Genomic DNA, 13,448 nt, shown 5'->3' on the forward strand with positions numbered 1-13,448 from the left:
GTTCATCTGGATTGTGAACTGTTTGAGCTTTGCCGAGTAAATTGTGAGCTTGAGATAAGTTTCTGCATTTCTATGAACAAACATCCGCCGATATGGAACTGTCCGAAGTCGTTAGAAAGAAATATTATATAACAGCTATAAGTGCACATAACAATTACAGGAAGATTAGGTCACTTATACTGACCTTCAAATATACGCAATTTTCCAAGGGACCGATTATTACGTTCGATTACATACAGGACAATTAATCTTGTCTTGCAAGCCTTTTTACGTAATCATTGGTGTACGTATGTAGATTAACTTGAGCACATATAAGTTATTAGCTATCTTGAAAGATAATGATTTTAGGTAACCTTGAATTAAGTTATTCCGTAGTACCTAATTTCCACATTATCTATTGTACAATGTAGATCCTAATATAATATAACACCATTTCGAATTTTATTCATATTTATATCAGTATTTAGCACTTCAATGTGGCTAAGTACCTTCAAGAACTGAACTTTTTATACATTTATACCCATACTAGCTTCCGATTTTTTATTTACCTATAATTGCTCCATACATTAATTAAATATACAATAAAAAGTATTGCCTGACGTCATACAACACGTTCTGCACGTAGCAAAAAGAGACTCGTTCTTCCCGGATCTACCAACTCCATGCTGTTCGTTTTAGGATACACAAGTTCCACTATAGAATTTGTTATTTAACTTAAATGGTTCAGAAATGACCCTCTAGTTCTTTTTTTTTTTTAAAACGCTTTTATAGAACTTCGCGTTCGTCCACTGGTGGCGCTCAAGGCGGTTCGACAAGTGGAATGATATACTATGCCATAATAGTCTTTCCCCTCAGCACAATCTGTCTAGAATAAGTGAAGTATATATTGAATGTAATATTCTAGCTTGCTTTTTAATAGTTCCCGAGGCTTATAGGCTTCTTTGTTAGCTGATGAATCGCAACCAAAGTTAAGAATGTCCCTTTACTTTTTTCCCTAATCTAATAATATAAATTTATCTAGGAAACGTTTGAAAAATGTGTGATAAGGCCCACAGTATAAATAAAAGACCTAGCGGTCGTTTCGGTGAACGACTAGCTTTTTCATTACGGTGATGGATGCCGTATTTGATAACGTTAAATATCAGTTGCACGCGCAATGTATGCAAAAAAACTCTTTTTCTATTATTAGCCTGAGTAAGAACCTCCTGTCGTAACATTTATCAAGCATTGTTGTATGACAAATCGTGACGGAATGTTATTCATTAAAGTGGGATTCCGTTACACCAACCGATACCGTAACTTACAACTGTGACACCTCCAAAAAGGGTACCACACACAACTTTAACGTCAAATTTCGTTCAGCGCAGACAGACCGTTCACAGAGCGATACGGGAATAGTACGGCGCTTACGTACAGCATTCTATGATTGACCAATGGCGTTTACGTGTCCACTAATTGTCATGTCGCACAAAATTCATCGTAAACATGTATTTGGCGGCCACCTTTTTCAAGACGAACAAGCAATATCTAAGTAGATTGGCATAATCCACAGAAATCCATCGAAACGACTTTGTTGTGGGTATTCAAAGACTTCCTATCTCGTGTACCCTACCTATTTTGAGTATCTACTCAAACAATACTCAGACAAACTCTGAGGATGAAGTGAAGCTAATTTTACACAAGTTTCCATTGATCTAGTTCAGGGAACATTCTGAAAAATGGTGGAAACTTATTGCAAGCAGAAACTTACCAGGCAGCGATTGACTGGATATACTGAAGGACCTTCGTTCGATTTCAAAAACAATAACAACTATAGTTCGTTAGGCTATTTTTTAACTGTAAAATGTTTTTCCTATGTAATATTTAATGTCTAAGCGATACCGTGATGATGCGTAACTTTTGAAAAATTCTGAAATTTTGTATGTTGAATGATGGTTGGATGGAGAGCAAACATACGGTTGATCCGCTGCCCCGTAACGATAATTTCGATGTATTAGTTTAAGTTGGTGTTCTGGTATATGGCAAGAGTAATTCAAGGACTACTTCTTTCATGCACTAAGAAATTTAGCAAAGCCATAATCTGCTTGAGTTCAGTGTGCTTAGTTCTAGATCGGCTATTCCAATGACATCTTAGCCTACGTTCGTTGTTTGACTCGTTTATTGGCAATATATTTACATATATATATAGGTCCACTATTGACTAATGGGGCTGAAATATTCAGAGGACCTTAACATGATAGGCAATGGCAAACAGGTCTGTTTTTATTCAATAGATCAGTGTACTTCTGTGACCGAGATCTCAGTCTATTCCATTAAAGACCCTACGCATGTTAGGTTCTATTGGATATGAAAAACCGGCACTTAGTATCTAAAGCAAGCCGGTACAAAATTATCACAAAGTGCTCAAATTTAACTCAAATTCAACACGCAATATGCATATTGTTGCAACATCTGCCGTGATACGTATCTTCTAGCCTCCTGTACAGCGTGTCTTGGCTGTGGAATTAACGTATATTCTCACACAGTGACAGCGGCAAATCATGCTGTCTTCGTGGCAATTGAAGATTATATTGTACTAAAGCCAAATTATAATGTACAAGAACCACCGAAGATTGCTATACATGTGTTGCCCATAGTCTATTTTTTAATTTTATAGAAATAAATAGTGAAATCGCCTTGGTATGCTTATGTTCTCCGTAAGAACATTGGTTTAGTCGATGTCAATAAACTTCTGTAAAATGGAGACATGCACTATATATTGCCACGCTTCTGCTTAGGATATCACGCACAGGTGCGCCTTTATACAACAGCCTGATACACAGCTCCAGCGTTCCAGGTTAGTGTTCTTTAAACACCTTATGACGTGGTCATTTCCTCTTCGGTTCCTAGTCAAACATGTTACCAGTGAAGCCGTAAAGAGACTAGTCATATGCACCCAAAGCGAGGTGACCTGTTTCACTCTACCATCGCACGGCAACGCTTTTTGCCCCCTCAAGCTCATAGCAAATTCGCTTAGCCTATAGTTTAGATATTTACGAGGAGTATATATATATATGTATGTATAATTACGAAATCTTAATTAACGACATGATGGGCTTTGTTAGAGAAAAAAAACAATCACCGCTGCAAATGCATTAAATGTTTTTTTATTACCTTATTTCCTAGAATAGTAGAACAGTAAAGTCCTGTTAAGCCGAGTTTTGACGGCTGCGGTTTCCCACTCGAGATCATAAGCTCAGCTACACGATCTCTACGCCTTGTTAAAGGCCTATATAATGCTTACATAGTTCTCCTTTCAGGCCATTTTTTAGATCACCTTGTATCTGCATCCTTTATTGCCCTCCTTCAGCTTGTTCTGTCATGACCTGCGACATCAGTTTCCTTCTATTGCACTTTTGGCTTTCACTCATTAGATACAGCGAAGGCTTTTGTTGTCCCAGTAAGGTCAGCCCTCGACGTAGCAGCTTGTTATGTACCTTCTTGTGCAGCCAGCCACGAGTAATATATAATTTTGGCACCGTGATTTAAAAAGCCCGCCGTCCGACGCAACTTGCTTGCTCTTTCCTTCATATGCTGATCTCAGAAAAAGCAGCTGAGCACGCCGTCGCTGACTTGCCTGGCACACACAGTTGCGCTGTTCCTATACTTGCTAATGCTGCCCAACTGTTTTCCTTCCCCAGAGACACGCAATACGTCACAGGTGTCGGACATCCGTTAGAAGCTCGGTGGGGTCGTAGCCCCGAAGCCCGTGACTCGTACTTCAACTTGTACTCTATCCCGGAAAAAGCTACGGAGGGACGGCTTAAAAAGAAATATCTTTGAGGGAGGGGAACTTAAATACAGATACCGGTCAACAGAGCGCGCAATGTATATTTCAGAAGGCTGTATGTGAAACAAGGATTAATGCGTTTTGAAGAATAATGATCAGCGTCAGCAGGCGGCAAAGCAGTCCTGTATAAATGCAGATGAAAACGGGGACAAGTGGCGAGTATGAAGACCGTCGTATCTAGCAGATTTTTGACCTAGCGCGTGGATCTTGGATTGTGTTCCTCCGCATTCCGGTCCGTGCGTGCGAGGCACGACGTCTCTCGAGAACCGTGAACTATTGAAACTCCCGCACATACCAAATTACCTTAAGTAACGTCAACGGCAAAGGTTCTTGATAAAACTATGCTCTCTGTGGTGTTGCCTTCTTACCCATGATAACGATGCCGTAGTGAGACCGGTACGCAGTTCAGCTCGGAGTAACCGTATCATCGGGAAGAGCAGACAAAGATAGTGCGAATGAAGGTTATAATATAATCTGACACAGCAACCGACAACAACAACAGCGATCCCGACGCCTAAATATCTGCTGGAACAGGCACCTGGAGAAAATCAAGCGTCTGAGAGAAAAGGGGGGGGGGGCAGAGGATGTTATATAGATTTGGGGAAGCGCCCTCTTCGGCTGAGCAGAAATTTACTATACAGGAACCAATTATTACATTACTAAATGTATAGCTAAACCGATCTTAGTGGTAACGGGAGCCCATCAATAGATGGTGCTGCTGGGTGATCGTGCGAAATACTATTTCTAATATCAAGAAACTGTTTAGTGCCTTTCTGAGTAAGTGTATAAGTGGGGATCAACAACAAGATGGTGTATATGAAGGTCAAGTTATAGCTTTGCTCCCTTATACGTTTAACGTACGTCGCACTGTCGTATTTTGGGTCATCTGTATCTAATAGCCGTATGGTCCGATGACAACATTTTGAATCGTATAGGTATTAAAAAAATGTCCGAATATTTTTTATTTTTAGAAAAGTTCTAAATAAAAAATTTTAAAACCTATCACACGTCAAGATAAATTATTTTCGGTATAGCTTTATGTGATATCGCTAAAGAAAAGCAAGTAGCAGGCAAGTAGTTTTATAATATTGAGTATTTTTCTCAAATTGGTCAATCGATAAAACCATGACCTGTTCCGTCTCTTAGCATAAAATACTATGCGTGTACATCAATACTATTTTTAGTGACGCTATGACATTTGTTCTCCGTGTCCTTGACGGAACATTTATTTCAGCCGTCGCAAAAGAAAAGAGTACCTATTGCAGATCAGTTCTGCAGCCCTGCACGAAAATCATTGTTTTCCGCACACAACCCTTTTATCGGCTTACGATTTCGTGTAATGGTACTTCTGCCGATTGAATGAGCTCAATTATATCTCTTACATTGGGCTTAGGCTAGCTCATATATATTACCGTCCTTTTAGTAGTTATAGCTATTAATGAACAGCCCCGTCGCCTGCGTCTGATACAACTATATCTTACTTTAAATACTTGAAACTTGTTTCCGCTATCTACTGCCGAGAGACAAAAACTGCGAGCTATCCATCTACATAATCACTTATGATTCCGTGTTGCGGCCTGCTATTTTTCTGCAAAGCAGAAAAGCCATCATTTGTACAACCGTCCGTACAACAACCCAATTGACTTCTTACTTCATACAGTGACCCGATAAAAGCCGGAAAAAGCTGAAAAATATCATAACCTATTAGGGGCACGCAGGCAATAAGTGCCGCTAGCTTACGTTACGGCGCAGTATGAAATCGAACGCGAAGAAGATCTTTTTGGGATTTCTCGCTTCGCAAGAACGGCACAAATCATCCCTTTAGGTTAAAGTTAGCTTATCGAAACGCAAGGAAGACGTTCATCTCGATGCAATGCTTAACCTATTATTCATAGATGTATAGGTGCAAGCACCAAACGTGAAGGGTGCGCTTGGCATGTAACATCGCACTGACATAGCCACACCGATAGGCGTCAACAACTATTACTGCCAATAGCACGGCGTTGAAAACCTTTTTGTGCGCAAAATAGAGTGGTGGCATTGCATGTATGATGCTAAGTGACAGCAGTTGTTCCCAATGCTATACAACATACATGAGGCAAGGTCAGCCTTGTTCTGCTTTTCCGGTATGAACGTCGGCGTGCAGTACGTAGGTCCGTGCATAATTGCAATGGCGGCTTACTCTGTAATCGTTCAGCTAACGGTAACAAACTTCAAGTACAAGCTAGCAAAGGTGTCGCATTTATCATTTTCCTCGCTATCGTTGTATAAAGATGAAATGTTCTTTAATAAATAGCATTTCCGCTGGTACGAGTAGCTCGTCATTGTCTATATATATATATATATATATATATATATATATATATATATATATATATATATATATACATGTAATGATAATAGATTAATAAATTTTTTAAATTTTAATTTGTTTAAATACTCCAATAAAATATTTTCCCTCTGACACGGTGGGAATTAACCATAGGTAATAAATGAAATTGTGGGCGTTCTCTTCTAACCCATTACGAGTAGCGTTACTATTGGCACTATAAAACTCGACCTGCTTGTGACAGATCCCCTTCAGTCTACTACGTGCAGTAGAACGTTACCAGTGCTGATAACTCTTAACCCTGTGAAGAGCTTTAAGGCAGTTGAGTACACGAAGCCTGAATGAAGTGTTTTCTTTCATTCTTTCATTTGTGCTCGACTGGATACGAGCAACGTCTATCTAATAGCACTCGTCATTGCATTGACTCAGTTATAGATTGACGAACTTAATCAATCCTGAAGTATAACAATCATTTATTCATTACTCACGCTCTAAATAGTTATAATTTTCATATAGTTCGTATGATCGAAAATGTCTAGTGAAATGAGTCTCTTGTCCATATAGCCATACCCCCACCCACGAACGACCCTCTGGAACGGTACTTAATAGTTTAGAATGGTGCGTTGCCGGCAAAGTATGCGTTCTGCCCGTGCATTGTTCGTTTAATTGTTCATGGCCACCACTAAAAATGGCCCCTCGAACTGAAAAAGGGAAAACGAGCACGTTCTATGCATTTTAGTTAGAATCTTAAGTAAGTAACGGGTTCCAATACAAGCGTCTATGGTATAGTGGGCTAATTTTCGTTGACGACTCTATTCTGAAAAATGAAAATAGGTAAGGACAGGAGATGAACGTGTAATGAGTCATTTAAGATAAGTGATTACTTTTGGTTCTCCTGCATCCGTACGGCAAGGGAACCCCCAGTCGATTGGAGACGGATCGAGTTGGAAGCAAAATGAGGTCTCGGCAATTTTTTCAAATCTATTTTTACCTATTGGCATCTTACTTTACATTCTCGAGAATATCTATATCGTCCGAATAATCCCGAACACGACCTTATATAATTTGACTATTTTTGTCAAAAGACTTGAGAAAAAAAACTACACCGACTGGAGAAACTTTCGTTCACGTTGAAAGTAAGTAATTAGCAAGCTTGTTGCTTGAAAGGTATCCTGTGCCCGTCGCTAATCGGTGGCATTCGTTCATAGTTTGAAAGACACAAGAGTCCTTCATTTGTCGTCTGGCTTTTTCTTTACTTAAACTTTTTTTAAAACTTTTTTCTTTACTGGACGACGATTTATGATTCATTGAAGCTCAATACAATTAAATAGCATGTTGTAGATACGAATCGCTGCAATGGACGAAAGATGGGTTGCCTCCAGGATAAACAAAGGAAGCTAGCTTTTCCAAGTTCCTCTCGACTTGAAAATTTGGCAAACGGTAAGTCAATGTAAACTGGCAGTTGGTGGATTTGTGAAGTTATGAACTTAAGAGTGCGCTTAACAAACAGGTACATATAAGAGATACAGTTTTTGCACAAAATAGGCTGTTGCGATAACTGAATCGAAAAACGGAATACGATGATAGGGAAAGCGCCAATGATCATTATGAAGTATTAGGTATGCAATACATTGAAAGAAAAAAAAGGAGAGAATACATCTATTATTTAACGGAAGAATAGGAACACCGTAACAAAACGATATCTACGTTTGTGCCATAATGTTACTAATTAGAGCCATTAACGACAGGGCTCTATATATCAATAAGAGTGGAAGAAAAATAAACCACCCCATTTGAATTGCCTCACACGGGTTTCCCTTTTAGAATATTCATAAATATTGATAAAATACTTGTTTTTCGTAACTGGTAAATTAATTTCTACAAGAGGCCCCGCCACTTTTGCTATAAACCTCTATATTTTGAGGTTGCATCACATATCAGTACTGACAAGTAAATTATAACGCTAAATAACTTTTCTCAGGAATTTTTTTTAGCTAATTGGCCACGTCTAATTTGAACGATATATATATATATATATATATATATATAATTTTTTACAGGATCTGTTTTTTATTCTTAAAGCACTTGCATCGAAATTAGAATCCTTAACAGATCGGATATGCACAGCTGCGGTGAATTTTGTAAGAATTGGGTAAGTCGTATGTTGCTCTGCCACATATCACTGGTTTATATTTTGTTTTTTTTTGTTCGTGCAGGTTCATTTGCAAAAAGCAATGCTCGCTAGGGTTTCTGTTCATTTCGTAATGTTTCGCGATTTCCATGGACAAACCGATCAAACACTTGCTTGCTAGGTTTTTGGCATGTTTGTGCGAGTTGTGAACGGCTGGACATGATCGATAGTAGAGCTCCGTTGATAAACGGTGCTATGACATTTTTCGTTGCTCTATACTGGAGCCCTTTTTACTCTATATTGGCCAAACTGATTGATGGACAAACGTGCACCACGAAATGAGTACGGGGCAGCCCTGGGACAGGAAAGGACTGGACAACGCGCGGCAGGCACATACGAACAGGAACAGAATGGGCCTTAGGAACTTCAGGCACGATAAAGTTTTCGAGGATCACAAAATGATGAGGGTTTGGCGAAAGCTGAACGATATCTCGTTTCTGGACTCGGCTAACATGCTGGCATCTATCAACAGCATGGTACATCGTGTCATTCAATTAGGTCGAAACTAAGGGCCAAATTGGATAATGCAATTGGTCCAATCGCGTAATAGAATTTTAAGGAAAAACGAAAGGAAACTACATGATTTTCACTTTTTTTGTAATTCCAAAACGGAGTTATATAGCTGAAGGTAGTAGTTCGTTTTATGCCACTATGACTGCTTCAAAATAAGGAAAAGGTGGTTGAAGCCGGACCTGGTAATTTCTCTTTACTATTAGTTAACACAAAGACCGCAGGATGGTTGAGATTGGCGATCTTTAGAAACCTTTAGAAGAAAAGAAAGAAGAAAGTTTATAAGTTCAACCAATTAGAGAATGGATTTATCTAAGAACATCTGTTGGAAGGCATATTATATTTTAATTAGCACAAAACTATATCCGTCAGTGTTTTCCGTGCACTGTGTAAGCTGTCTTAAAACAATAGATAGCATGTTTGTTTTGTATGCATACGTGCACCGTTGCAGCAAAAAAAAACACTCCAAATAAAGCTAATAATTATAAACAACTGTATTTTATAACTGTAGCATTGAACTACGGGGATTCTGCCATTTGCAAAATGGGTGACCTGTTACAGTAATGTACATGGGATGATTTAGAGCTTTCTAAGCACTTGGTGAGTGAATACGAGCTCCATGCGTCGATAATACGAAATTTAGTACATAGATTTGTAACGCCTTCATACGCTATGTTAAAGAACGATATGGATAGTTTTAACGTAGGGGATTTTTTTCTATATTGTTGGAAAAAGCATCGTTTTAACGGTGTCAATTATTTCTTCAATTTTACTGCTGTGGACAGATTTCATCCGTGATGGCTAACATGGGTTTCGTTGTCAGATCGATATTAACGAACGTCAAATACAGAGTGTATATCTATCTAAACGCAATCTAAGAAGCAAACGGGCCGAGTTGTACTGCTCGTTGTTGCCAGTGCTTGTGAGAAGTTTAATAAGTCTACTGCTGCATCCTGTGCAATTTTGTGAATATAATCTTATCTTGTTTGTCCATACAACAAGTGAATATATTGCAGTACTATATATTTCGTTTGCGGCAGTTCAGAAAAACACTAACCCGTGGGAGAATTTGTCAGGCAGAACTCTGCCGACGAATTTCATCGTTCCCTTCTTGTCCCTATTACACGTTGTGTAAAACCAGCTCGTATAAAACTGTTTTGGGAATATATGATACACACATTTGCCTATCTACTTATGTCCTAGTTTTCACTTTTATCCTTCAGACGTTCCACAGGCCTACTTCCTGAAACGTTGCCCTCCGTCGTTATTTAGCTCTCCATAATCTGGCGCTTCGTCCTATCATTCTGACCGCGTATCAAAGCGCTACTCCGAAACCCCCACAGCACTATTGTCCACGACCACTCTTTACGCATCTCAATGCACGATGAACAAGCCATTGGAATTTAAGTAATGTCTGATGGCAGCACACAAGAGGCACATGAAAAAAGAAACCAGAAATGATCGTATGGCCCTTCCCCCGATCCCCCCACTCCAACACTATGTTCCTCTAGACACGATGTTGGTAGTCTCGGAGGGTCAGACCAGCTAAAGAATTCTCAGCGATGTTATGCAGTCCTTACGCCACAAGCGTTTCCTTTGCATATCCTGAATACGGCCATCGTTTGTATGATTGGCAGTGGCAGGAGGCCGAATAAGGAGACGAGAGTGGAAAGACAAGTAAAATAGTCGGTCGGTCGCTCGCTCACTGACTGCCTAGCTGGCCGGCCGTTCTTGGCTTGAATGCTAAGTCAATTACGGGCCGCTGCGAGATACGAGCGGAAGGCAGGCTGCGTGTCGTGCGTTTTCGTTCTGTTTGTTTGGCATTTATCGCCCTGTTTTACGTTGCCTTCTCTACCCCTCCATTGATTGTGTACTACTCTCTGAAACTTCCTTTTTTCCACGACTCTCTCTATTTAGCGTTGCTTTCTTTCTATTCCTTGTGTGATTAATGTCTGCTAGCAAACGATGATAGGGAACGGACCAGCGCTCAATTGACTGGATGATCAGACGGGAATAAGCGGCCACGACGAACTAGGAATTGTTCCCCTTAACGGGCCCCCTGCATGTGTCATGGATCCCATCTAATTCTTACTAACTCTTCGTCATTCTCTCGATATTTCTTTCTACACCCGAAGCCCATAGACAGGCGATTTCTCGTGCATGGACGAGATACAACCGTAGTCCCCTTTGCTGAGTACTGTCCTTATTCAGCCCAACTCACACCGTATTGTGTAGCTGTGCACAGCGAAAAAGCGAATTATTTTCCTTCTTGTTGTTCATGGTCGTCGTCAGCGGTCTTCTCGCTGTTTTCCCAACCATCGACAAGCGATGACGTTTGCTGTACGGCAACCGTCCGCAGCTAATTCAAGCGTATGTCCGCATACGACTCGTTTCCTTTGCTCCTCGATTTCTTTCCTTTTTCGTCATCGCACGTACAAATCTCCCGTTTCATCCAGCAATGCTACATCCCATCGTCTGTTGTCTTGTTTCGCCATCGTAGGATTTTCTGGCAGCCGATTTGACTTCCCCCCCCGCTGAATTAGCAATGACTCAATAAGTAACGAGTATTCTTTTGCTCAGTGTAAGTGAACGATATACGTGCATGCATAGATTGAAAAAGATAGCAGGCAGAAACCTACCCGAACCAGTTCGATTCTCTGCCAGACTTCGCTAGTAGAAAGACCAGACAGCTGCGCGCCCAGATTCCATTGGGGCTTTCTCCATAAGGATCAAAAGGATTACTAAACATCCCTTGCGGTAGATGTATAGGCGAATCTCACGAATCAAATGTGCATGCATTCCTCTGCTCATCCTGAGTAAGGCGAGCGGCACGGATATGCGCGATATCACCGATCACTTCCTGAAAAACGCTGTTACTGCCGGCGGCGATAACGCTCGAGGTGGAAGCTGGCGGGTTACAATACACAACGTCTGGAATGACGGGCTTCCTACAAATCAGTGTCCCTTCACACATCGTTTGGTTCTATTCTCGCAAGATATTTGTAACGTTCATGCGAAGATCTACGAACTTGAGACATACGTAGACAAAGCTGGGCCGACAGAAGACGTCCGTTAACCCTGTTCTACTCCATTCTGACCATACGGCTCATGGTGATCCAACCGGAAGCAACTACAGATCAGCCAGGAGAGCAGGCACTGGGTCGGATAGTGAAGGTCTTAATGATTGAGAAGTCACTAATAAGAAGGGCTTAAAGGTCGAACTCGTTTGTCATCTTTGTCGGCTCTGATTTGTGACTTAACGAGAGGGCGGACAAGATGCTGCAGGCAATGCCACTAAGCCCAAGCTATAAATGCTGGCCTGAGTTGCTAAGCATCTACGGAACCGTACGCAGCCACTCATGTGTTGATAGCATTGGCTGTCTCCGTACAAGGCTTCCTCCCGATGTCGAGGACATTGGGAATACGATTGATGTCCAGTGGGTACCAAGGGATTGGAAAAGGCACGGACACTTTAGTTCACTCATCTTTGTTTTAAAACTTACTTATCATCGCGTTTGAATGTGTTTTTTTCATTTGAAAGAATACATTTATTTTTGCATCTTGCCGCATCAACTCATTAATGATTTTTCTAGGGATGAGGGCCAGTTTTTTTACTATGTACAAAATATGGCAGGTTAGGTTAGGTTGTCTCTCAAGTAGGCTCCAATTAATATGATCCCAGATTTGGCGTTTCGCATTTATTCAGAAAAATAATTTGTTCTCAATACAGCGCTCGTTAGTCGTAGATGAGAGTTTGTCAGTCGAAGCCAATTTCACAAATACCGTGTGAGTGCTATTCGATTAATGGTACTCAATATTTACTACTCTAGAGATAACACTTGCCTGTATTCTGCTAAATTTTTCGACAGGCCTAGAAAAGTTAAGTCATTTCATGTAATGCTTATCAATATGCTTCTGGTCAACTTTGAAATTTTCTCCATGTCCGTTCCTCAGTGTGGCTTGCTCTCACTTTTCTTGATTAGTCATCCAGAGGTAACTGGCTCCCGACCAGCTTATCAATTGTACCCAGACAGGTTTTCAATACGTCTGCTACACATCTGCCATTGCCGCCATCGTTGTTCCCCACAACCATCACCTTAGCAATAGTGATTCCCGTTTCCAATCTCCTGTATTCGATCAATACAAGGATCCGACCTCCGCTTTCTAGGCCGATTCGACGCGCGTTTACAGCGCAAGTCCCATTCCCCTGCTAACGCACGGGTTGATGGTATAGCTTTTTTTGTTTCCTCGGAGTTCACTCAATAACTTCTCTCCCTTGTCTGCCTTCTTCTTTAAAGTGAAGCCTGGAGATATCTTAGTTTATCTCTCGGTGTTGGATGGGTGGCAGCAAAGACCAATTCGGCAGACGGTTCGCTTTTGGCAACAGCTCTAGCCACCGTAGTCAATGAAAAGAAACCTTTGCTTCGAAGTTTGGGGAAGCAGTAAGCGAACCGTTTACTTCTTCCGTTCCGTTACTATGGTTTCTCTCTTTCTCTTCCTTTTTTGGTTTTTCCCACAGTTTCTTAGCTACGCCTATCCTGGATCCCAACCGGTCGCCCACCGCCTTCTCTACTTGTTATAATCGGTCC

At 40.7% G+C, this 13,448-nt stretch overlaps 1 protein-coding gene across 8 annotated transcripts in view; it reads left to right on the forward strand.

Moving 5' to 3' along the window:
- Window positions 1-13,448, forward strand: part of LOC111260734 (uncharacterized) — a 75,794-nt gene that overhangs the window by 10,462 nt on the left and 51,884 nt on the right. Inside the window, exon 3 of one of the 8 annotated variants that reach the window (XM_022833699.2) lies at window positions 3,681-4,831. The exons of the other annotated variants lie outside the window; for them this stretch is intronic. Coding sequence (XP_022689434.1) covers window positions 3,681-3,822 — 142 coding nt within the window. The 3' untranslated portion in view covers window positions 3,823-4,831. Of the gene's footprint in view, window positions 1-3,680; window positions 4,832-13,448 lie in introns of those variants that run through there. 8 annotated transcript variants of the gene reach the window in all.

This window comes from Varroa jacobsoni, unplaced genomic scaffold, assembly GCF_002532875.2.
Source record: "Varroa jacobsoni isolate VJ856 unplaced genomic scaffold, vjacob_1.0 scaffold_471, whole genome shotgun sequence".
Classification (NCBI taxonomy): domain Eukaryota; kingdom Metazoa; phylum Arthropoda; class Arachnida; order Mesostigmata; family Varroidae; genus Varroa; species Varroa jacobsoni.